The sequence below is a fragment of the Macaca fascicularis genome, chromosome 4 (assembly GCF_037993035.2).
Source record: "Macaca fascicularis isolate 582-1 chromosome 4, T2T-MFA8v1.1".
NCBI lineage: Eukaryota > Metazoa > Chordata > Mammalia > Primates > Cercopithecidae > Macaca > Macaca fascicularis.
The window spans coordinates 95,658,880-95,685,916 of record NC_088378.1 but is presented as its reverse complement, the minus strand read 5'-3'; the positions used below and the strand labels follow the sequence as shown (position 1 = coordinate 95,685,916).

At 34.1% G+C, this 27,037-nt stretch overlaps 1 protein-coding gene across 4 annotated transcripts in view; it reads right to left on the bottom strand.

The window, feature by feature from the left end:
- Nucleotides 1-1,074: 1,074 nt before the first annotated feature.
- The window catches only part of LCA5 (lebercilin LCA5), a 53,071-nt gene continuing 27,108 nt past the window's right edge, over nt 1,075-27,037 (bottom strand). For all 4 annotated transcript variants that reach the window (XM_045390267.3, XM_005552500.4, XM_045390268.3 and 1 more), the window contains 5 exons: nt 9,527-9,664; nt 8,468-8,564; nt 7,497-7,639; nt 5,154-5,286; nt 1,075-3,939 (listed from right to left, as the gene is read on the bottom strand). In XM_045390267.3, the coding sequence (XP_045246202.2) occupies nt 3,077-3,939; nt 5,154-5,286; nt 7,497-7,639; nt 8,468-8,564; nt 9,527-9,664 (1,374 nt within the window). In that variant the 3' untranslated portion in view covers nt 1,075-3,076. The remainder of the gene's footprint in view (nt 3,940-5,153; nt 5,287-7,496; nt 7,640-8,467; nt 8,565-9,526; nt 9,665-27,037) is intronic.

Below are 27,037 nucleotides of genomic sequence, written 5' to 3'. Positions count from 1 at the left end.
CATGGTAATAACAGCTAATATTTACTGAGTGCTTATAATGTGCCAGGCACCTGCCAAGCATAAACCTAAGTATTTCATTTACTCATAACCACCATAAGTAGTACAATTAAAGACCAGTAACAACTGAGCAAGCTGTAGTCCAAGGACACACAGGGAACAGTGGGAGAGCAGGGATGGAAACTCGTGCAGTCTGGCTCACTGTGCCCTTCATCCACTTTGTGAAGACAGGGGCCTGTCTGGTTTACTCTCTACGCTCTCCTGCCATCTGACACAGTCTAGGGCATCCAGGAAGCACTAGTGGTTAATTTTTTAAAATACCCCTAAATAGACTCGCTTGAACCTGGGAGGCAGAGGTTGTAGTGAGCCAAGATTGTGCCACTGCACTCCAGCCTGGGCGACAGAGTGAGACTGTCTCAAAAAAAAAAAAAAAAAAAAAAAAAAAAAAACCCAAAAAACAAACAAACAAAAAACTCCTAAATAAAAGGAGAGCAATTTCAAGTGATATAAAAGGAGACTTTAACATAAAAGAGGAAAGTTTTGTGTAGAAGGGGAAAAACTTTTTAAGGCAGATTCGTCACAATTTATGGTAACTTCTTTAATTCTAAAAAAATCCATACTATCCCATAATACAAATTTCCCTTCCCATTTTCATCAGGGAGATTTACATGCTCTATCCAACTAACAATTAGTCAGGGATACCAGAAGTCGAGTATCTTGGAAAATGAGGCGGAAGAGGATGATCAGAAAAATTGCAAGTCAGCCATGGAATGAATTTGTGTTTATTTCACAATTCAATTTAATCCTCTTTACCCTCACCTTTTGTAAAAAAAAATATGAGCAATATATGCCATTATGATAGCCATTAACGGTGAAAGGATTAATTAAAACTATAATTATCTGATAAGACTAGCATACTGTCTAACCTGATCTAGAGCAGATTCATCTACTTCAACTAAAAATACTGAACATAAAAAAAGGTGTATAATGAAACAAAAATTAACCCTGCAGGTCCTGTTTCCATTACATATTTTCTAAGTAACTTCAGATATCACTCAAATAAAGAGTCATAGTACATTTTTAATTTTTATTAGTAAGAGTTCTGAGTACAAATAAATTTAATGACATTTAGAAAAAAACAATTTACCCTCTAAGGTTTGTTCATAAAGAAAACCCTGTTTTGTACATTTTAATTTCCAATTTTAATGCTTAATATCATAATGCCTTTACATCTATAACTTAACTTTAGGTTTAATTTTAATAATTCTGTCTTCTTGCATCTGGTTAAAGAGATCATCAGGTAGAAAAAAAGCAAAAAATTAGGTTAAATGACCTGAATAAAAAACTTAGCTAAAAAGTTTTAAAAGCCTTTAAAACAAACTAAAAATTAGAATACTTTTGGCAGAAAAATTAGCAGCTAGGAACAAAATTAACATTACATAATATTTTACCAAGAACTGCATTACAAATAATATTGTTTTACATATATTAGAATGATTTGCAACATATTATAGTAAGTGGTTACACATATCAGATGTACAAATCTATTAAGAAAACTTTTTAATATAGTATAGCACTTTTGAGATATTCTGTTCCCAATAAATGAAAGGAACACAATTTAGAAGATGATAGGTGGTACATCTATTAATTGGAGACCTAACCAGGTAAGTCTTCATAAATAGTCATGCAACGAAATTCAATAATATGCATTTATAAGAACTCAGAATTAACACAGTAATGCCTTCCCCTCATCAGTATGTATGTCTGGCATCAGAAATCATACTACGAGCAAACGCTAGTAAATTCTTGAAAAAAACAGCTGACTTTAGAATAAGTGCCAATCTAAATTTTTTATTCTTCCCAACACACTATTTCCACCACTCTTCATTTTAACAGTGTTTTCTCCTTGGTTGGTGGTATATTACTGCTTTTTAAAGACCAATCATACCCAGCATGATCCAAGCTCATCAACTTCTCTATAAGCCAAAGTGAATTACAAACAGCCAAAAGACCAATGCGTTTAAACAGAAAACTATCCACTCTAGTCAGCAAGGCAGAAGTCCTATGTCTAAAAATCTTCTCTACAAAGTTACTTTAAAACTAGTCCTGTAAGTCCAATAGTATTACACTATTGTTGTCTCCTTGGTTTGAGGACAAGTTCAAATCTTAAAAGCATTAACATTTCCAAATTACATTACTCTGGAAACATAATTGAACTGAAGATCTTTCTGTAATATATTGGGATAAAGTTTCTTCTATTCTTTGTAGTTGGTATGTATTTCTACTATTCCTTGCATCTGGCATGAAATCTTACACCCAGTCACTGAGATACAAAGAATGTAGGAGAACAAGGAGAGGAATTACACTGTATCCAAGCTTCTGGGGGCTATGACAGACAGCAACTGTCCTTGCAAACAGAGAAATGTCTTCTGAACTCAATGTAATATTCTAACAGAATTGTAGGTAAGTGATTTCAGTAAATACTGAAATTGGGAAATGAGTAGTGTTTAGCTGTGCGTACTTTCAGAGGAATGGGAAATCCCAGTGTTGTGACTGCTATCATTCAAGAGTAGCTCAGCATTGCCATGTAAGATAGGGACCCCTGGCCCTATCCATAAAGGGAAGGGCTCCTAAGAAGCACTCGTTCTCCACCATCTGGAGCTACACTTCCCAACACAGACTTTCACCCTTAATTTTCATTCAACAATTAGTGGGAAGACTGTATTTAGCTCAATGAGAATATGATCAAAAATACATAAATAGGGATAAAAGTAGAAAAGGAATACCACCTCCAGTGCAGTTAAACTTGCCATAGCACTGGTTGAAGAGTTAAAATCTATTTCATTTTTCAAGATACATTTTTATTTTTGGTTTCATTCAAAAAAGCCTCCTTCATTCTTGGCAAACTATCTATGTGGTGTATGTATGATCTACTTCTTTTTAACTGCATTGTATTTAGCTACTAAAAATCATTCCTTAATAAGGACGTTGTAGCATTAAAAAGTGTAAATGTTTATAATAAACACTGTATTAAAATATTTCAATATTTACAATTAGGAAAAATGTATACTCCAGTCAGTCATCTCAGTGCTACTTCTTCAATTTCATCTTCTACAGAATCAACTGCTTTTACTGCTGGTTTATCATCTGCATGTTTTAATCGGTGTCTATTTGGATTAAAACTTCTTCCTTCATTGAGGAAAAAGTCTTCATCTTCATCATGTTCTCGATCTCTGCTGCCTTTATCCCCAGGGAGAAAATTTATAGGGTCAATGTCTCCTTTACCGGAAGCCACAGAATTTGGGTCACTGCTTTTGGAGGAAATGGTGCTGCTACCACTGGCACCAAATAACTGTTCCATCAAATTAGCTTTTTTCTCTTTTCTTGTAATTAAATCTACACCATCTTTACTAAGTTTTTCCATACTGTTTCTTTGGAAATCCAAAAAACTACTTTTTTGACTAAATGGATTTGACCTCTCTGATGTTTTTGCAAATGAAGGCACATAGCTACCAAATGCAAACTCATTAGGGGAGGCTGGACTTCTAACATTTCCTGAATTTTGACCTTCTTGTTTTGGAGGTGAGAAATCGATGTCTTGCAAATGATGCCCATTAAATAACCTCTCTGAGGATTCAGACAACCTGTATGTTTTGGGGCTTCTCTCTGGGGAGTGTAGTTTTGACTCAAAATCAGGTAACAATGGCAAAACAGGGTATTTTAGATTTCGAGAATCTTGGAGTTCTCTGTCAATTTCATTCAGTTTAGCAAGTAGCATTTCTCTCTTCAGTCTTTCTTCTTCCTCTCTTTGCAATTTATCCATATTCTGAATTTGATATATTTCTAGTTGGTACTTTCCAGCTTCCCACTCTGGCTTTTCTTCTCTTTCCAGTAAATATGTCTTTTCTTTTTGCTTTTTATCAAGTTCTTCTCTTTCCCATTCTGTATGAAATCAAATTTTTTTTAATGGGATTTTGTAACAGTCAGTATTTTTAAACAGGAAAACTATCAAGTTTTATAAAACAACCATATTTAATTTGGGTATAATAAGTCAAGTGAGAAAAGATATCATAAATTTCATTTTTACTTGATATTCTGGGAACAGAGAATAATATATTTAATATGCATTGCATTTAAGATTCTCATTTATAAAAAAAATTTGTTCTTCAAGATACTGGTAGAGAAGAAAGGTTCTTTGCCTATTTTTTACAACTAACATAATGCTGTATGGTGGGGATGGATGGATAGATGGAGTAAAGACTCTACACTTAAAAATAAATGAAACCTTTGGATGTCATATCCTGAGATATGACTTATGTGATATTCTGACAGAAGATGCATTGACTTGAATCTAATTAAGAGAAAACTTCAGACAAACCCAAAATGAAGAACATTCTGTTTTTAAAAATGGGTCTATATTCATCAAAAATATTAATCTCTCACACACATTCTCTTTTTCCCTCTCTGTACATATATATATGTGTGTGTGTGTGTAACAAAAATCTCCAGATTAAAGAAGACTGAAGAGATATGAAAACTAAATGCAATTCATGATCTTGTAACAGAAGGAAGAAAATGCTATCAAGAACAATATTGTATCAACTGACAAAATAATATGAATGATAGATTAATGTGTTGCGTCAAAATTAAATTTCCTGAAGTTGAAAACTACATTGGAATATGGTCTAAGATAATGTCCTAGTTTGGGGAAATATACATAGAAGTATTTAAAGGTATGGGCATGAGATACACAACTCACTCACAAATAGTTCTTTAGCTACTCTCGCAACTTTAACTTTGAAACTACTTCCAAATGAAAAAATTAAAAATATTAAAATATGTAAGAACACTACAAGTATAGTAACTTTAGTAAATGGCATCTGAATTCTACTTCATCAGAATTTTCTGAATGCAACTCGTCCTTATTCCCTAACCCTAAATAGCAAATGACTTGGAGTGTTCCATTTTTTTCTTTCCTTAATAACATTATTCAAATGTGTACAGCTCCTGATAAGCCATCCCCTACCACTGTATCCACCTTTCTTTGTTCTACCTAACCAATTCACACTTAAGTTGGAAGATATTAGAGGACGCTCACTCTTTCTTTCCCAAGGAATGCTGACTTGTCACATGCTTAAACAAATTCTTTTTCTTACCATCCTCCAGCTTTTCAACCTCCTGTTTTACGACATGGAGTTCTTCACCTTTAACAAAATTTTCCTCTCTTTCCACAATTGGGTTTAGAATCCCTGCTTCTCCATGCCCATCTTGCTTCTGAGACTGCAAGTCCTATTATACGTTTAAAAAAAAAAATGCAAGTTCACAAATTATAGAAAAGGGGGGGAACTAAACAATACAGATTTATGCATTAAACATGATTACCAACTAAGTTAAAACTTAATGCAGATTTTCAATTAATAAATCAGTAAATCACAAGTTACCACTCCTTGAAAAATGCTTCAAAACCACACAGGATTATTTCTATTAAAATTGTAAAGAAGCATTTATAAGACGTATTAGAACCAGTATAACTGAAGTAAAGCCAAAATGGTGCATAAAGTTCTGAAGAGACAAGTTTTAGAAGGATCCTTGCTTTGTGCATTTTCACCAAAAATCTGATTAATTCAGTTAACCAGTAATGGCTATTTGCCAACCATGCGAATCAACTAAGATGCTGTTGAACTGTAACATGAGCAGTGACAATACTATGTCCAAGCCTCCAATTAATATATTTTATAATATTCAAATCAAATAAAAATGTTATAAACTTAAAATTCCTTGTTTCCTATGGTGTGATTTTTCTTAATAAAAGTGAAATATCTATTATTAGTAAAGACTTGTCTAGTATCCATTTTCATCTTCTTCCTTTTAGCAACAGAATCCTGTGAGTTTTGGCAGGACATATAGCTGCTTAGCTGGAGACTACACTTGCTACCCTCCCTTGCAGCTAGAAAGGACTAATGGAAGGGGAGTGGAAGTACATGTGCAATTTCAGATCACATTTATAAAACCAAATGCTGCTTGCCCTCCATTTCCTCGTTGCCCTTTCCCACAGGGGTGGTAAGCCAGTTCCAACCACACACAAGAGGGCTACACTCTTCAAAACGGAAGATCAACAAGACAGGGGATGACTACCATGAAACGAAGCTGTCTACCAACTGTCAACTACCAACCGACTTCAGTCTATTACAAGAGAGAGAAATTTTTCTCTCACTTGAGCCACTCTATTCTTTTTCCAATAGCAACTTAGCTTGTACTCTAAGCTACCATTTGGTGAGGCCCTTTACAGTGGCAGAGTGGCAGGTTCAGTCTAAAGAGCTTTATAAACATCATGATTATTTCCAATTTCATGTGACTAAAAAAGAAAGAAAAAATAAAAAATAAAAAAAATTGCATGATTACTCATTGTCACAACCCTGAAAAGTAATCCACCTTAATTTTACAGATGAGAAAACTGAGGCTCCAAGAAGTCACACAATTAAAATGTTAGAATTTAACTAGAATGAGAGCTAACTCCAAGGCTCTCATACTCTTACACTCTTTTCACTATTCCAGGTTTCTATTCCTTCTGTTGAATGTATACTATAAAAAGACCAATTTTTTTAGTCCTTTTAAAGTTAATAATTACTTTGTCATTCCTCACTTTGTGATCTCAAAAAGACAAATCAACATGACTAGTTTCAATGACAGTACAAATACAGAAACACACTTAGCAGATACAACTAACTTGTATGAATTATCAAGCAAAAATAAATAAACAAGCTAGAATATACAGAGAAATCAAATCAGTCCATCCTTTCTGTTTTATACCTCAAGAAGAGAGCTCAGGGTCCCTGGGAAACTTATAAGGTATAAACATATACCATTGTATGAAATATGCTAGGTTGCCGATATGTTGTTTTCTTTGGAGTTTAAGCTGTAAACATTAAAGATGAAACTCTCTTAGAGAAAGAGACTTTCCAGTGATTCAGAATGGAGGTCCTTTTAAATGAAAGTCCAACAGAGACCCCCTGAATTCCACTCTAATTTGACCAGGATAAGATCAGATTCCATTGCAATTACTTTGTTCATTATTCAGTCAGTTACCATGAAAAATTCTCCTATATAGGAGACCAAAAATAAAATTAAACCTAGTCAAATTCTAAGAAATCATTTGAAAACTACTATTACTTGCTACTAAACATAAAAGTACTGAGGGTTTTCCAAGACTATCTCGGTACATAAGAGAAACTTAGAAGGCAAATTCTTCTCTTCTGCCCCCAACCCAGGAGGCACAATACATCATTCTGAAGCACCTGAAATATGTGATGTAAACTAAAAGAGTCAAGCCAAAAGAATTTTATAAAATACACAATACCTCTTTCCGTTCAAAAAGGCTAGTTGCATATTCACATAGACATAGTACTAGCTTCATTACTGAAATTTTAAAATGTTTGATATTGTGTTTTTAGGAATAACTTCATACTGAATTTGGTACATAATAATACTGCTAAACTCACCAAAGTAAGATGTTCTGGTTCTTCCCATTTGTTTTCATAACACATAATTGTTTCTGGTGTTAAAGGATATTCTTCTGGCTTGAAGTCTTCCATCGTTTGTACTCCTTTTGTACACAGGTCTGCAAAATCACTCTGGCATGCAGCTACAATGAAAATTATTTTAAAAATATTATTACAATGAATAATGCCAAAATATATGGAATTCAACTGGCATGTATATATACACACACGCATATATATATGCGTGTGTGTATATATACATGTACATTTAAACACACCACTTCATTTAAATGGTGAATATATATATTCACTTATATATATTCATTATATAAATATAATGTATGTTTTGCTCAGCTTAATACTCACTATTACTATTTTTGTTTCTAGGATTTACTGGCAATTGTATGATTTGGGGAGAATTCTGACTACAAATGCTTTAAGTTTCACAATGTTTATATTTTAAAATCTTGCAATTCACATAACAGGGAAATTACAGTTTTGTTAAAAAAGAAAGTAAAACTACAAATAACAATACAAAGTATTTGTAGGTGAAACCAACTGACATCTGAGATTTACTTTAAAATATTCTAGAGAAAAGTAGAAAAAAATAGATGAAATAAAACTGGTAAAAAGTATAACTGTTAAAGCTACATGATACATAAATGAAAGTGCATCATATTACTCTCTACTTTGGGGTATATTTGTATATTTTCAAAAACATTAAAAAAATTATAATAAGGAAATTTCAAAAAGTTATGTAAAACAATTTTAACAGCCTCTCTTCAGGGGAAAAAAACAGAGAAAACTGAAAAGAATTTCTGAAAACTGTCGGAAATTTAAATTGCAAAAAATACATTTATTTTAAATATATTTCAATGAGGTTCTTTTCCTTCCCTTCTATTTCAGAATTATTGTACTATCACTAAATAATAGCAATAATATCAGTTTGTGAACAATCATAGTTACTATACCATTTTTTCTTAATGCAAGTTCTTTTTCTTTATTTGGAGAGGACTTTGGCAGACGATTAGAATATATATTTTTTATATCCAGTTCTCTCTCCTTTTCCTGAAAACAAACACAACATAATTAAGGAAGTAGAGTCTCAGTTTAAAACAAACCAAAACCCCTCACTTTGTCATCTGGTATTTTCTTACCATATTGAAAGATACCTGGTTCAGCTTCCTTCTGTAACTATCAAACTATAGAAAAAAAGTCTCTAGTATACTGAGGTTAGGATAGAGCAATAATTTTCCCGAAAACGTCTAATATGTCCTGGAAATTTAAAAAATTAAGGCAAATTTCATTTTTTACCCATTCTTACCTGATATAGCTAGTATTGTCTTAACTGAGACACAGAGACAAATAATTTAGTTAGTATCTCTCAAATGTAAGTTCTGAAATATTGATGAGTTAAAAATTAGACCACTCTTTTAAACACAGGCATACTTGGCCATTTTGGGGCTGTGGCTTTTTCTGAGAATTTGATTAACAAAAAGAAAACATAAGATAATGTAAAATTTTGCACTATTTTACACAAAATTTTGTGCAAAATTTCATTCTACCTAGAACTCATTGATGACTTCAACGTAGAATGAAAAATGCCTGTTTTAACAAAATTAAATAATTTGAATACTTTCTCTAAACACTGTGAAAACGAAGGGCATCATTTGAAACAACTTCAAAAATAATAAATCATTGGGTGATCTGAGGAAAAACACTGCATTCAACCATGCAACACAGTGAAGCTCTAGTTCCCAAAATTTTCTTCTATGATTTTACAATTTACTTCAGTTACATCATTTCTATTGGTGTATTCAGTGTTTCACCTTTTTTGTTTTTGTTTTTAATTTCACTTTGTTATAGTGATTATACCAAACACCTTTTCTAAGTACTAAAGACAATATCAGAATTTTGTAAATTATATTGTACCAACTTACAAATATGAATAGTAATGTTTAGTGTTTTAAAATATTTAATTTTCATCTAATACACATTATGGACAACATAACGCAATTTAAAATATTTACCTTTAATTTGTGATATAGTCGCTGTATCTCCTTTTGAAGAACTTTATTTTCATCATAAGCCTCATATGCCCTTTTCCTTTCAGCAAGCAACTGTCGTTGGAAACTGTTAGTACTCAGCTCAAGGTTTTTTGATAGTTCCTATATGTATAAATACATAAAAAGCACTCCTTTAAAAAAAATCCAACAATAAAACATAACACATAGCAGTGTCAAAATGATGTTTTTAGTGGTATTGTCCAAGACCTACAAATCAGACTGGGCATAGCATTCATGTACATAACCTAGGAAACAGATTTACCAACAATTTAGTAAGGTATCAAGCTTATTATTCCTATCTGTTGTTCATAGTAATTTGTAAATAAATTCTTAAGGATAGGATGGTGGCTCATGCCTATAATCCTGCGCTTTGAGAGGCATAGGAGGGAGGAGCACTTGAGACCAGCCTAGACAACAAAGCAAGAGCCCATCTCTATGAGAGTTTAAAAATTAGCTGGGCATGGTGGTGCATGCCTGTAGTCCCGGCTACTCAGGAGGCTGAGGTGGGAAGATCACTGGAGCCTGGAAGTTTGTGCCAACGAACTGAAGCCTTGGTGACAGAACAAGACTATCTTAAAACAAAACAAAACAAAACAAACAAAAAAAACCTTAAGCACACACACATTGCTTGGGCAAATAATAAGATACCAAGACAGATAAAATTACACAGCACTACCAAAGCTGCAGAGAGTATCTACAGTAAAACATCTCTAGATAAAAACAACAGCCATTTCCATCCATGGTCTTCAAACATGTTCCATCAAGTTTATAAAATAATTTATGTTAAAATATTTTCTTTTAAAATAACTTAAGTTGTCAAGACACCATTTCTAATTTGTGGGTTTTTTTAAAGCATCTTATAGATAGATAGATAGATAGATAGATAGATAGATAACAAATAAATGTTTATTATAAGTATAAATAAGATCACAAAGAAAAACAGAAAATAAAAAGCAGTTACAATCTCATTACGTTGTGATAATCACTGCCAACATTTCGACGTATATAATTTGAGACTTTTATGTATCTTTCTCAGTAAATAATACCATAAATCCCTAAGTCAATCTACTGTAATAACACAATCTTTTTTCAATGGAATAGTATTGTACTTTACAGATTATCATAACTTAACTAAATTCTGCTGTTCAATATTAGGTTGCTCCAATTTTTCCTAGAGTGAACATCCTAATATATCTAACTTTAATCATTTATTATTTCCTCAGTGTAAATGTTAAGAAATAAAATGTCTTAGACTTTATCTAAATCAAGAACTCCTGACCTTTGAAAGGTCCCATTAAGCAAATGAAAAGATAACCCACAGACTAGGGAAAATATGTGCAAATCCCCTACCTGCTAAAGCAGGGGTGCCCAACCCCTGGGCTACAGAATGCTACTGGCCTGTGGCCTGGTAGGTACCGGGCTTGCACAGCAGGAGGTGAGTGGCAGTGAGCCAGCGCGAGCATTACCGCCTGAGCTCTGCATCCTGCCAGATCAGCAGCAGCATTAGATTCTCACAGGAGCACAAACCCTATATTGTGAACTGTGCCCGCGAGGGTTCTAAGTTGTGTTCTCCTTATGAGAATCTAATGCTTGATCATCTGAGTTGGAACAGTTTCAGCCTGAAACCATCCCCCTCAACCCCATCCATGGAAAAACTGTCTTCCATGAAATCAGTCCCTGGTACCAAAAAGGTTGGGGACCGCTGTGCTAAAGGACTTGTATGAAGAAATGTATAGAGTTATCCCTCTGTGTCTGTATGAGATTGGTTCCAGGACTCCTGTGTACCAAAATCCAGGCATAGTCAGGTCTTGCAGTCAGTCCTGTGGAACCTGAGTATATAAAAAGTCGGGCCAGGCGCAGTGGCTCATGTCTGTTATCCCAGCACTCTGGGAGGCCGAGGCAGCAGGATCACAAGGCCAAGAGATCGACCATCCTGGCTAACACGGTGAAACCCCGTCTCTACTAAAAATACAAAAAATTAGCCTGTGTGGTGGCATGTGCCTGTAGTCCCAGGCACTCGGGAGGCTGAGGCAGGAGAATCACTTGAACCTGGGAGGCAGAGGTTGCAGTGAGCCAAGATCATGCCACTGCACTCCAGCCTGGGCAACAAGAGCAAGACTTCATCTCAAAAAAAAAAAAGTCAGTCCTCCACATTCAAAGGTTTCACACACTACAAATACTTTTATTTCTACATTTGGTTGTGGAATGTGGAACCTGTGGATATGGTAGGCCGACTGTGTTTATTGATAAAAAAAAATTTGCATAAGTAGACCCACTCAGTTCAAACCCATGTTGTTCAATGGTCAACTGTATATTACATCTAAACATCTATATCTGTCCCACAAAATTCAGTAACATGAAACCAAACAGCTCAGCAAAAAATGGAGGAAGTATGTAAACAGATAATTCACCAAAAAGATATCCAGAGACAAATAGGCACATAGAACAATGCTTCAATATCGTAACTTATAAAGGAAATACAAATTAAAGCCACAATAAAACAATGCTATTTATCTATCAGAATATCTAAAACTGGAAAAACTGAGCATACAAAATGGCTAGGATGAGTAGCAACCGGAACTCTCATACACTTTTGTTTTGGGAATGTACAATGGTACAACCATTTTGGAAAACAGTTGGGCAGTAAAACATACATCTACTATATATAACACAGTCATTCCACACCTAGGTCTTTACACAGGAGAAAAAGAAGCCAGTGTCTATACAAAGACTTCTGCATGAATGTTCACAGCAGCTTTATTTGTAATAGTTAAAAACTGGAAATAATCCAAATGTCCATCAATGGGATGGACTAATGGATAAACAAAATGTCATATATATGTATATAATAAGGGTAATCACCACTTAGCAATAAAAAAGAATGAACAATTGATACTTCCAACAACATTTTTGAAACTCAAAACAGTTTTGCTAAAGAAACCAGGAATAAAATAATATATACTATATGACTCCACGTATATAAAATTCTTAAAATGCCAAGTAATTTATAGAGACAAAAAGTAGATTAGCTGAGGAGTAGTGGGCAGGGATTGATAAAAGGGAGGGAGTACAAAAAGGCATTAAAATTTGTTATAGATAATAAAAAACAGTAAAAACAAGTGTATCAGTTTTGAAAAATGAAGCTTCTGGGTTGATAGACATTTGTACAATTTTAAGGTTTTGAAAAGCATTACCAAAATGCCCTTAGAAAAGGTTGTAACAGTTTACATTCTCTTTGAAAGTCTAATAGCCTTTATTTCACTAGATACTTATAGTAACAGGATACTGTAATTCTTTAATCCATCAGATTGGCCTAAAGAAGGATACAATTGTTTTAATTTGTATTTGTTTGATGACTACTAAAGTTAATTTTCATCTTTATTGTCTATCCATATTCTTCATGAAACGTTTTTGTAATGTAATAAGAATTTAAAAGATAATGACAAAATGAGGAAAAAGCAAACTGATGAACAAAAGAAGCAAAAAAGTTAAGAATTTTCCAGAATTGAAGATATAATGAGAGATGAAGTTGGAAAGAGCATCATGATAAAGACTGGATCAGAAAAGAATCATCAACGGATGCTAAATTTTGATGAGGAATAAGATATTTAAATATTCTTAAGGCAGCTCCACATGGACAGATTATTGATTTCACTATAAGAGGAGGAACAGTTAATGGGTAAATGTTAGAGAAGTTGAGCAGCACTTTGGCTAGGAGATCAAAATTAACATCACTAGTGAAGGTCAGGAGACATCATGTGGCTCCAGATGTGATATCTTAAGAAGGAAAATAATATTACCTATTCAGTATTCTCACCAAAAACACAAAAACCCCAGTCTATACACAATGAAACATAAGAGAAATACAAAGTTAAGGATATTCTATTAAATGAAAAGGGGTAGGGAGCTGTATGCTTCAACAAATGTGAATGTCATAAATAAAACAACAGTATGTGGAAATGTTCCAGATAAAAGAAGGCTGGAAAACTGGACAATTCAGTATAATACTTGACCCTAGACTGGGTCCTACTGGAGAACAGAAAGTACTATAAAAGATATGATGAAGGCTGGATGTGGTGGCCCACACCTGTAATCCCAACACTTTGGGAGGGTGAGGCGGGCAGATCACGAGGTCAGGAGTTTGAGACCAGCTGACGAACATGGTGAAACCCCATCTCTACTAAAAATACAAAAATTAGCTGGGCGTGGTGGTGTGCACCCGCAATCCCAGCTACTCAGGAGGCCGAGGCAGGAGAATCGCTTGAACCCAGGAGGCGGAGGTTGCAGTGAGCCAAGATCGTGCCACTGCACTCCAGCGTGGGTGACAGAGCAAGACTCTGTCTCAAAAAAAAAAAAAAAAAAAAAAAAAAAAAAAGGATATGATTAAGTCAACTGAAAAAAATTGTGCTACAGACAGTAGATTAGAGGAAATTATTATATAAGTGTGAATCACAGTATAACCATAATTTTACTATGGTTCTATAAGAGCATAATCCCTATTCTTAAAAAATACATGCTGATGTATTTAGGGGCATGATGTATCCAAGTTACCCTCAAATAGTTAAAAAAAAAAAATTGTGTATATATGCATATAACAGAGAGACCACGTGAGAGAGCATGCATGCATATTATAAGACAAATGGGATAAAACGTTAACAACAGACGAATCTGGGTAAACTGTATAGGAGTGTTCTTTGTACTGTTTTCAGATTTGCAACTCTCTGTAAGCTTGAAATTATTTCCATATAAAATATTAATTTAAGAAAATCCTATCCCCCCTAAATATTTTGGAGCAAAACAGGAAACCATTGAACTCAATAAGAATGCGTTAAAAAAAAAAAAAAAATACCAGGGCTAAAAAATACTCAAGTTCCAAATGATAATAACTGTCAACCTGGAATCCAGCAAGATCCAGTGAAATTATCACTGAAGAGTAAAGATAAAATATATTCAGACAAATACTAAACAGTGTTGCCAGTCAGAAGCTCTCACTTATATATATATTTCAGTTAAGAAAGGAAGTGAACCCTGAAGGAACAATAATGAAGAATGGTGACATGCAAGAAATAATGGTAAACTAATAAATACTATTAAAATACTAAGAAGAAATTTTTTTAAAATTAAAAATACTGTTAAAAATTAAAAGATTAAGTAGAAAAAAAAAAAAAGCAAAACCAAATTCCCACATGAGGACTAAATCCAGAAGGTTTCAGTGGTGAAATCTAACAAATTTTAAGAAACAGATTATCTGTAAAAGAGAACAGAAAGGAAAAATTCTGTCATTTTTGATGAGATTTTTTATAATCTTGATGTCAATAGTGGAAAAATAAAATCGTACACCATTCCAAAATATGAATATTGTTGCAAAAGTCCCAAATACTAGCAAAAGGAATTCAGCAATGTGTAAAAATTGCATCACAACTAAATAGCACCTATCTATCCCAAGAAGCAAAGAACGAGAGTAGTTTCACATTCAAAACAATCCATGATTTAAAACAAAAACCCTAGCAAGCCAGTAGTAGAAGAAAATTTCCTTACACATAAATATACACACAAATTCACAGAAAAAGATCCAAAAGGATACACACTAAGATACCAAAAGTGGTGACATCTGAGTGGTAAGAATGAGAATGTTTTCATTTTATCTTTTAATTCTTCTCTAATTAAAAAATATATATACACGTACTACTTATAAAAAATAAAAAGTTTCTAAAATATGTTTAAATAAAAATTAAAATGCTTAGAAAAATCATATCTAACAACTTCAGAATAGTAGTTACTTCTGAGCAGGGAGAGTAGAAAAAGGATGTTTGGAGAAAGGATACAGGGAAACATCAATGTATTTTAGAAAAATAAGATCTAAAGCAAAAATAGCAAAATATCAAGTAGGTACATGAATGTTTTAAATACTCTTTTTGTATATTCAAAATATTTCATAAAAAAAATCAGAAGTACTTTAAGAAATTAAATAAACTAAATGGATAAAGAAGAGAATGCAAATAGTAGTTATCTTCGGCTGGCAGGACTATGGATATTTTTCCCCCACTTTTACTGTAAATTTCAAAACATCTTTAAACAAATATGTTAATAATACAATAAAATTTAAAATACTTAACATTTTTTCCAAAGGATATATCACAGAATTCTATCTTGTTAGTGGAAATAAATATAATTTAACAATTTTTGAAAGTTAACACAAAGGATAAGTTTACCTTCATTTGTTTTTTATTAATTAGTAAAGAATTACAGATTTAAATACCAATATTGCATTTGTTAAAATAAGTCTATCAATGTCAGTTGTTTTAATATCGGTTCAGTATTGTTATAGCTCAATTCTAAAGACTCAGATCCTTGTGTAAGCAAGGACCCTGGAGGTCATGAGTCCACCTTATAGTAATACCTTTTTACAGTATTCCTAGAAGGTAGACATTGAATCTTTGCACAAATACTTCTGGTAGCAGAAAGCTTGATAATCAAAGGATACTGATTTCATTATTGGACAATTCCAATTATTAGGAAGCTCTTTTGAATGAGTGGAAACCAGTTTTCTAGTAATATCCATTAGGTTTGCATTGCCTTCAGGAAATAAATCTATTTCTCCTGCTCCATGTGACAGCCCTTTAAACAATGAAGGAAGTTAACATTTTTCCTTATCTTTTCTATGATTTTATGTTTCTTCCACTGTTTCTTTTATGCCAGTTTTTTGACTCCCTGGTAATCCTGTCTGCTCTCCACATGTCAGTTTGTTACCTAAAATCTGGTACTTGTTATTAGATGTGATCTGACCAATGAAATTAGAGTTATTATTACCTCTTAGGACGAAGGTACCACCATACTTGGTTAACTTCTTCCCTTCCAATTTTTTAAATGGCCATATAATTACAGGTTCATATACTTAAAAAATTATGCTTTAACTTCAATTACTATTAATCCAAGGCTCCCCATAGTGTACACATAAAATAGATGGAAAAAAATTGAGGTGAAACAGTTAACCTGACTAAATTTTATCTTGCTTATTTTAGGTCAGATTTTGAGCCTAGGGGGATCAAGCCTGATCTTGTCATCCATCAAATTCATTGGGTCTCCTGTTTTTGAACCTGTCAAGAACATATCCATCCATTCATTATTTTAAGAAACACTAATTTTATGCCAGACAGAGTGCCAAATGTTGCAAATACAAAATCAAATAAGACTTGTTCGTGCTGTTAAGGAACCTGGTCAAATTCACTGATAAATATGCTGAAAGGAACAGAGCCTAAGATAGCACTTGAAAGCACCCACCTAGAAACCTTCTCTTCAAGTTGACAGCTATTTATTTACCTGCAGCCTTTGGGTACAATTACTGATCCAATTGTAAAACTTTCTAACACTATGTTCAACCAGTCCATAATTCTCCATTAAAATACAAACATGAAAGGCTTACTGAATTTACCCTACATACTATCCATATTATATCTACTATATGCTAATTGATACAATATACAGTTATATATTGTATATAGCATATTGCATGTTCTGTATACTAATATATTGCATATACTATACACATCTATATTATATAACTGTATAGAATTCTATAATTGTATATACTATACTGAGTTCTATATAGTTCTCTATATAATATATAGAGTTCTATATAGTTCTCTCTATAATATATAGAGTTCTATATAGTTCTCTCTATATAATATATACAGTTCTATAACTGTATATTCTATAACTGTATAGTATGGTATAGTATGTAGTACATAGTATAGAATATAGATGTGTAATATATAGTATATATACATAGGAGAACATAGTAGACATAGCATATCTTCATGCACCATTCTAGTAATCCTAAGAGGGGGGTGAGGGGAAGAAAGTAAAAATAGCTCTAAGTAAGCAATATTTTCCAAAACATTTAAAAACCTGGTAGAGATTTCTATCAAGCTCACTCACTGATAATTTCTAACACCTATCTCTGTTTACCTCTGAAAACACTGGTATTTGCCTTTTTTTACTTTCTCACTTCTCCTAGTCTTCCTAACTCTCCAAAGTACAATGACAAAGGCTCTGGAATCACATTTGCAAGGTTCTTCAGTCCTCTGGAGGATAATTCATTTGAATCTGGAGACTGAGCTAATTTAAATGAGCTATCTGTGTCTTACTATTTCTTCATCTGCTTTGAGCAGGACAAGATAGAGGCAAACTCATAATCCAATAGTTATGCTTCCTCTGTACATTACAAGTCTGCCCTAAGTAATGGATCTTGTTCTTGTTCTAATGAAACCTGTTTTCTTTAATGAAATCTGTTTTCTTTAAAAGTGTTTTGCCTTTCCTTACCCTGAGCTTTTGTCTTCCAACATAGATTTTACTCCACAGTATTTACTAGTTAGCACCAAAAATACAACAGATTTTAGAAGTGATTTCTGCTCAGCAAATGACATATAGAGAATTAGCATGATGACAGACTTTGAAAAAACAATTTGTATCTTTTATAGTTTTTAGATCATTTCATCAGAAGATGCTGATAAAATAACCAAAATTATAATATTTTAATTCCTGCTATCATTTAAAACTATGAAAAAACACAAAATGTACTATTATAAGAGGAACCTATTACTCAGCATTTAAACATGATAAAATTCCAAGGATTTTACTAAAATGATAACAAAATAATAGAGCAACGGAAGACAGAATACTGCAATTCTACTCCCAAACACAAGCTTCTAGTGACCTATATGAGTCTTTTTTGTTTCGTTGTTCTATTTTGTTTCTTGAGACAGATTCTCACACTGTCGCGTAGGCTGGAGTGCAGTGGCATGATCTCGGCTCACTGCAACCTCCACTTCCCAGGTTAAAGCGATTCTCCTGCCTCGGCCTCCTGAGAAACTGGGATTACAAGGTGAGCACCACCACACATAACCAATTTTTGTATTTTTAGTACAGACTTGTTTCAACATGTTGGCTAGGCTGGTCTTCAACTCCTGAGCTCAATTGATCCGTCTGCCTCCACCTACCGAAGTTCTGAAACTACAGGCATGAGCCATTGCGCCTGGCCATGACCTATCTGATTCTATGTGACCTAGAGGAAGGCAAATAACATCTCTCAGTTTCCTCAACAGTTCAATGCTTGCATTGGACTAGAGAGCTCCCCATGGAGGTGTTTCAGAGGTTGCTTCAAGTTGTTAGGCATGTGAGTATCTGAAGTCCCCTCTGTAACATAACTCGTCAATCACTACCACAGAACAATTCAGTTGTATCTGGTTGCCTGTGAAGAACTGTCAAAATTTGAAAAACCAATAGACCAAATCAGTAGTTTCAAACTTTTTTTAAAAAACAGTAGAACTCTTGAAGTCCACTGAGCTCAAATTGAAAACCACTGCACTAAATTATTTCCACGGGCCTTTCAAACTCAAGAATGCTACCATGCTTTAATGTATTTACCTTTAATTAATGTACTCTTAGTACATTTCTCTTTTTCCACTTATAAATTAGGTGTCCAGTAGGTACCAAGCACTGAGCCAGACTCATTATGAACTTTATCCCTAACCCTGTTTATGATCACCTGCAAACTTTTACAGACTGGAAACTAAGGTTCAAATAATTTAAGTGGTGTATCACACATCATAAAGCTGGAATGGTGTATAACCAGAATTTGAAACTTGTTTGTGTGTGTGTGTGTGTGTGTATGAAGTTCCACTGGGAACTTAATAGGTTAAAGGGTAGGTATTAACAGTCTAATTAATAGCCTAATTAAAAATATAAGCTAAAATTTTTTAAATTCGACCTTGAATTCTAAGCCAATAATTTGTAACTCAACTAAGTTAGCAAAGTCCATCAATGTTTCCATATTAAAGATGCTTTCATAAAAACACAAATGCCTAGGGGATGGGAAACAAAAAATGGAAATGCTCTAGAATCTCGTGGAATGATAATAACCACAAGAAAGGCCAATTTAATCCTCCCAAAATGAAGAATTTAACTTTGATCCAAGAACAACTATTATCCAGCACCATTCTTTAGAGTCCTGATATTAACTAATAGCCAAAAATGATTTTAAAATGCTCTACTGACCCAGGGACTTCCTCTTCCAGGGTTTTTCCATTAGTATACTACCATATACAAATAAAAATTAATGTTTAATGCTTTGTATCTTTTATACTACCTCAAAACAAAAGCCAACATATATATTAATGTTAAAAGAATAACTTTAGACACACGAGCAGAGTTTATTTGAGCCAATTCACAAACTGGGCAGCACCTAGAACCAGAATAGGTTCAGAGTGACTCCACTGCTGCCAGATGGTCAGGTAACATTTATGGACAGAAAAAGGGAAGTGACATATAGAACACAGAAGTGAGGTAAAGAATCAAGGGGGCTGGTTACAGCTTGGTGTCTGCACTACTTGAACATAGTTTGAATAGTTGGCCACTGGTGATTGGCTGTGACTGGTACAAGAGTAGCTAACTGTCTGTTTACATATCCAGTTAGATTATAGGTTGCTATGTATGGAGAAACTTTTAGGACAAACTTAAAATATGAAAGAAGACAGCATTAGGCTAAACTTAACTTTAACATTAATAAGGAAAGGGTTCATCATATTATGATATATCTCCACAATGGAATAATATGCAGCCTTTAAAAAGCATGAGACTGGCCGGGCGTGGTGGCTCAAGCCTGTAATCCCAGTACTTTGGGAGGCAGAGGCGGGCGGATCACGAGGTCAGGATATCAAGACCATTCTGGCTAACACGGTGAAACCCCGTCTCTACTAAAAAATACAAAAAACTAGCTGGGCGAGGTGGCGGGCGCCTGTAGTCCCAGCTACTTGGGAGGCTGAGGCAGGAGAATGGTGTAAACCCGGGAGGCAGAGCTTGCAGTGAGCTGAGATCCTGCCACTGCACTCCAGCCCCGGCAACAGAGCGACACTCCGTCTCAAAAAAAAAAAAAAAAAAAAAAAAAAAAAAAAAAAAAAAAAGCATGAGACTGATTTTTTCGTGTGTGTGTAAAAATACACACACATATCTATCTAAATATATGCATATAACATAAAAATATGTAAAAAGTGCCAAAATATACTTCTCAGTGAAAAAAAAAATGTATTGAACAATGTGTATGGTATACTCCCATCTGTGGTAAGAGAATGAAAAATGGACATTAATATATAGATATGAGATTGCACACATAGCGACAATTTCTTAACAGTGACTGTTTCTTTGGAAGGGGCTTGCAAAGCACAGCATAGAAGGAAAACTGATGTTTCATTGTCTATCCTGTTGTATAAATTTTAATCCCTGTTTTAGTGCTTGTATTACTTTTTCAATGGGAAGGTTATCTTAAATATTAACACAAAATTGCCTTAACAGTTGTTCCACTTAAATGGGTAGTTTCTAAGGATACTGCAAAGCTTATTTTCTGAAACTGTTTTAAGCTTTATCCTTCAATCATAAATCTCATAATTTCATTGTAAATCTTCTCCCTCCAGAAAAGGTAAAAATATACATAAATAATAAAATCTAGGCGGTTCTTTGATTATACAATAAAAATTAGCAGAATCTCAATGAATGATATTTTGTCTTCTAGGCAATTATTCTTTTCAACAATCGGAATTTTTCATTTCTCCAACATTAAATAATAGATATAATAAGGACTTATGTTAAAAACACTTTTTGCATATGAAAGCTTTGAAAGTATGAATTTAGACTTATCAGATTTCAGAACTGAATGTCACCTCAGAAATCATTCCATTTAATTTCTTAGATGAAAAGACTTCAACCTGGAGGTTAGGAGAACTGTACAAACTCAGAGTTAGACAAGAACAGGGCTAACCTGGTTTGACCATTATTCTGTACTAATTAGCTTCATTTGTTAGATAAATGCAGAACAGGTAGGAGAGGCAAAGGCAGGCTTCTGGATTTGGGTTTCTGAAGCTTCAGAGCAGCTTCCAAGCCACTAGAGCAAAATATAGCAGGTAAAGATAAAGGAAAGTGATCCTGCCTGGCCCAATACTAGACAGTTCACTTCCAGTTCTGAATAAACTAAGAAGAGTAAAGGGAAGACAATGCTGTATCTAGGAAGATAAACTGGTAAGAGTAAAGGAAAGATAATGTAAGTAAAGGGAAGAATTTCAATTCTTATTTTTAAAGTGGTTTACATGGAGGCAATATTATCAATAAGCAACACTTATACCTACTTGAGGGCAGCTCTAGGGTCAAGAGAATTTGAATACCAATCTCTTATAGTAAAATCTACTGAAAGAAAAAGAAGTTTATTCAAACTTCGTTTCATAGTTCCATGATACTGAGCTGTATGATGATACTCAAGCACTCCCCAAAATCTTTAGACATTTTTTAAAAAGGAAAGTCTTAATAGTTTCATTTTGTTTTTCTAACAAAGTAACTCACTCTGTGCCAACTTAATGTTAAAAAAAAAGTTGAATTTTTATATGTACTAAACGTGTACCCTATAGTACTGGAGCCCTTTTAATAATTATGTACATAATATTACATTTATGATCTCACAATGCTTGAAAGATAGTTTCCCATTTCATGATTATGGTTTCTTATGATAGTTACCTTTCATGATATTTGCTTTATGACACACTGTTGGTCATAGCTATGACTGATCTGCTATTGCATCCCTGATCAGGAACACAACCCCAACACTGTCTTTCTTATAAGGAGGACAGAATTGATGCCTTTACCTTCAGCCCCTATTTGAAGCCAGTCTCTGGACCAATAAGAAATGGTGCAGTCTTGCAGTCACTAAAAGAAACTGCATATTAGGGGAATTACTAATGAAGTTTCTAACAAAGAACTGTCTATGTTAAGTCAGTGATTCATAAAGAATGATGTGAAAACCCTTAAAGGTCCCTGAGACACTTTGGAAGGTCTTCAAAGTCAAAACTATTTTATAATACTAGGATATTATTTGCTATTTTCACTCATATTGTGTCATGAGTATACAATGGAGTTTTCCAAAGGCTCCACTGAAACATATACACATTTGGAAAGTGAACCAGTATTTTCCAAATGACCAATGCGTGATGTAAAACATCCATTGAAAGACCATCAATGAATGTTAGTGTATCCAAATACAAAAAGCTCATTAATATGGTTTCATATTCCACATTGCAACTAACCATTAAGAAATCACTTGTTAAGCTTTAGCATAATACCAAAAAAGACTATCCATTACCTGAAAAGGCTACCAAAATACTCCTCCACTTTCTAACTACTTTAGACATCTGCAAGAGGCTCAATTTTCTTCATACTTATCAATCACAACATAATGCAACAGATTGAAGCAGAAGCAGATATGAGGACCCAGTCAGCTGTCCCCTATTAAGCCAGGCATTAAAAAAATTTTCAAAATATAAAATTATGCCACTCTTGTCCTCATTTATTTTTGGTTTAGAAAATACAGATTTTTTTTGTTAAAAGATCTTATAACATATAATGAGTTGTTTATTACTAAGTGAATTAAGATAAATTTTTTAATGTTCTCGATTTTTATTTCAAATGTGCTAAATATACATAAACAAAAGCAGGGGGGAGGTGTCAATAATTTTTAAGACTATAAAAGGGTCTTGAGAGCAAAGGTTTGAAAACCACTACTTTATATAACTAAAAAATGTTTTTCTTCTATAAAAGTTAGGCTGTACATGTGTTACAGTTTTATTTAAATATTGTATGGCATATGTATATGTATGGTAGATGCACCTGACAGCAAAAAGTGAACTTAAGCACACCCTGAGAATGATCCTGTATGGCAGGCACACCTGAATGTGTGTTCAGAGTTCCAAGCAGTGGCCAACCCAAGAGATTCATTCCTTACCTGTGAGGAACATCTGAGTCCCTGGCCTGTCTTGTGGAACGCTGGCCATACAGGGAATCCAGACTCTGTTTTGGGTTAAAAGAAGTTGCCAGGTGGAGGTTGTTAGGGGGTGGAGGTTAAGTGAAAATGCTATATAAACTGCATGCTTTCTGCAAGAGGTGGCAGTTCTACCGTCCAGCCCACCATCACTGGACCACCCTGTATGCGTTACCCTCAGTAAACCTTATGTCTCATTTGCTGGCTCTGGATCTCTTTTTCGGCCTCTTGAACCTGGTGCCATTCCTGAGGAAGTTAATAGGTATCCCACGTGACAAAATATTAAATTGAGGCTGATACATTGACAGGACTTTATTCAATAAATTTATTGATATAAAAGCCAAAATAAAGGTATAAAGTCAACTGTAAGTAAGGAAGTAAGTATACAGACTGAGGTAATTGTCTGCCCTTTGTACAGAGCTCAGGAAGTTTAATCCCATCAAGTATTTCTCCATCCCTGGTCTATGGCCTGGAACCACAGCAAACCACATCTTACAAGATAGGCTGTAATTTCTGAAGGAGGACAGACAACTGTCATGGTGGTTGCCCCCACAGATACCTTTGGTTGTTCACCTCTCTAACCAGTTATCCATTTCTAAACTACTCCGTTCGTAAATTACTAAGATTCTGTGCATTCTGTCACTTCCATCAACTAACAAAATAAGCCTGTACCCAACTTACAGGTTGATGTTCTGGGGAAAAGTTTTTCACAGCTCAGCTAGTTATAGATAACCTTGAAGACGCTTCATCCACCCCCACCACCCTCACTTAAGAAGGAATTGCAACTAGCAAGAAGAATGAGTTGTGACCTGAAATCCTGGAATGAGACAAGCTATAAACAAATAAACAAAGCTGCTTGACACAATTTCCAGCTTTATCTTAAAATAAAACAAAAAGTTACAGCAAAACAAAACAAAACAAAACACACCACATAGACAAGTATCCTTACTAAAGAACATCATAGAACTTAACAATAACGGAGATCTTTGCTAAGATTTTACTGTAATTTCAAGGGATACCCAGGACTTTCTTGGGTTTTAGTTAATTTGCAAAATGAAACATCACAATCAAGTTTCTGGTTTTCTTCCCTTAATCAGTTAGTGGTTTGACTATACCTGAGTTAGAAGAGAAAGGATCAATAGTGTTGGCTGAAATAAAATTTGAAAAATAAAATGAGGCACAAAAACAAATGCTGAATTTTGCAGTAGAGTAAAAAACTCAATAGTAAATATTTCAAATTCTGGATTGACTGCTGAGATCTTGAAAGATGTACAAAATGGGTTAAAAACCAGAGGCTGCATTTAGGAAGTATGAAAAAGTAGGCTAAAAAGCAGAGAACAATTACCCTCAGGTGGGCTGCGCTGGCTACACTCCCCCTATCCCCCCAAATAACAAGTGAGCTACTATGGTACAACAGCTGATGTGAAATTATTGGGTTAAGATAAGTAGGTTCATGGCTGGGTGTGGTGGCTCACGCCTGTAATCCCAGTACTTTGGGAGGCCAAGGTGGGTGGATTACCTGAGATCAGGAGTTTGAGGCCAGCCTGACCAACAGAGTGAACCCCATTTCTACTAAAAATACAAAAATTAGCCGGGTGTGGTGGTGTGTGCCTGTAATCCCAGCTAATCAGGACTCTGGGGCAGGAGAATCGCTTGAACCTGGGAGGTGGAGGTTGCAGTGAGCCGAGATCATGTCACTGCACTCCAGCCTGGTGGACAGAGTGAGACTCTGTTTCAAAACAAAAAAAGTAGGTTCATAATAACATATTAAATATTGATTCCAATATAGCAGAAATGAAGCAGTTTAGATGTACCAACCCAACTTTGAGGTATACAGTTGATAAATCCAGTATTTCTAAAACTTGGGAGTAAACTTCTAAAACCAAGTCATTCCTTGATTTGCACAAAACATTCTTAACTCCTTGTGTAAATAACTTTTACAACAAAAATAAGTTTTGAAATTCAAAAATAAAAGTTCACAAGTAATTTTCTAATTTAGTAAGAATTGAGACAATTTAAAATTGCACCAAAGGAAATAAAATATTTAGGTATAAATCTAAAACATATACAGATTTGTGTTCTGAAAATTACAAAATAATGATGAAAAAAATCGGATTCCCTAAATAGAGACACATACTATGTTCAAGATAGGAATATTCAACACAGTAAAGATACCAATTCTCCACAAATTGATCTATGTTTAATGCAATTCCTACAAAAATTCCAGGAAGATGTTTGTAGATATAGAAAAGCTTATTCTAAAATATGTGGAAAGGCAGAGGATCAAGAGTAGCTAAAACAGTTAAAATGTTTAAAATGAGGTATAACATGAGAGGAATCAGTCTCTCTAATGTTAAGGTTTATTATGGATGCTGTACGTAATCAAGAGTGTGTAGTAACAACAAAGGAATAGACACACAGATCAATAGAACAGAATAGAGACTACAGAAATAAATCCATAAAAATATGCCCAACTGACAAAAGTGCCAAAGCAATTCAATGAAGGAGGGATATCTTTTTAACAAATGGTGCTGCAGTAACTACACATCCATAAGCCAAACAAACAAAAAAGAACCTCAACCTAAACCTCACAGTCTATACAAAAATTAAATCAAAATGAATCATGGACTTAAGTATAAAACATAAAACCATAACCATAATTTTATAAAACACCAAGTGGTATACCTTAAAAGTAATCCATTTTTATTTGTCAATTACACCTCGATAAAGCTGGGAGATGAAAAAATAGAAGAAAATCTTTGGGACAAACAGGCAAAGGACAATAGGGATAGGTGACGTGTTAGACTTGACACCAAAGCACAATCCACAAGAGATATATCTGCTAAACTGAACCACATCAAAAATCAAAATTAAAAATTTCTCCTCTGAAAGACACTATGAAAAGGATGACAAGACAAGCTACAGAATGGCAGAAAACATTTGTAAACCACATATCTGACAAATACCTTATATCTGGATTATAATAAAGAATTCTCCAAAAATAGATAAAGCAAACAATACAATTAGGAAATGGGCAGAAAATATGAATGAAATGCACAGATCTACAGATGGCACATAAGCACATGAAAAGATGTTCAACATCATTAGCCATTAGGGAAAGGCAAAGTAAAACCACAATGAGATGATGCTACATAGCTATCAAAATAGCTAAAACTTTAAAAAGTGTTAACATCAAATGCTGGCAAAGACGCTGAGAAACTGCACCACTTATACACTACTGGAGGGACAATAAAAAATGGTACCACTACTTTGGAAAAAAGAATGTTCTGATGATTGTTACAAATGGAAAAAACAACAAAGAAAAAAAGTATATATAAAAAAAAAGAATGGAATGGCAGTTTCTTACATCATCAAACACAGATTTATCATAAAACTAGCAAGTACACTTTCAGGCACATATCCCAGAGATATTAAAATGTATATTCAAACAAAAATATGCACATAAATGGTCATAGCAGTTTTATTAGTCAAGAGCCCAAAACTGGAAACAAACCAAATGTCCTTCAACAGGATGTACCATAATACTCCCTAGTGGTGCATACCATGGAATACTCAGGGAAAAAAGGAACTATTGATACATGCAACCATTTGAGTGAATG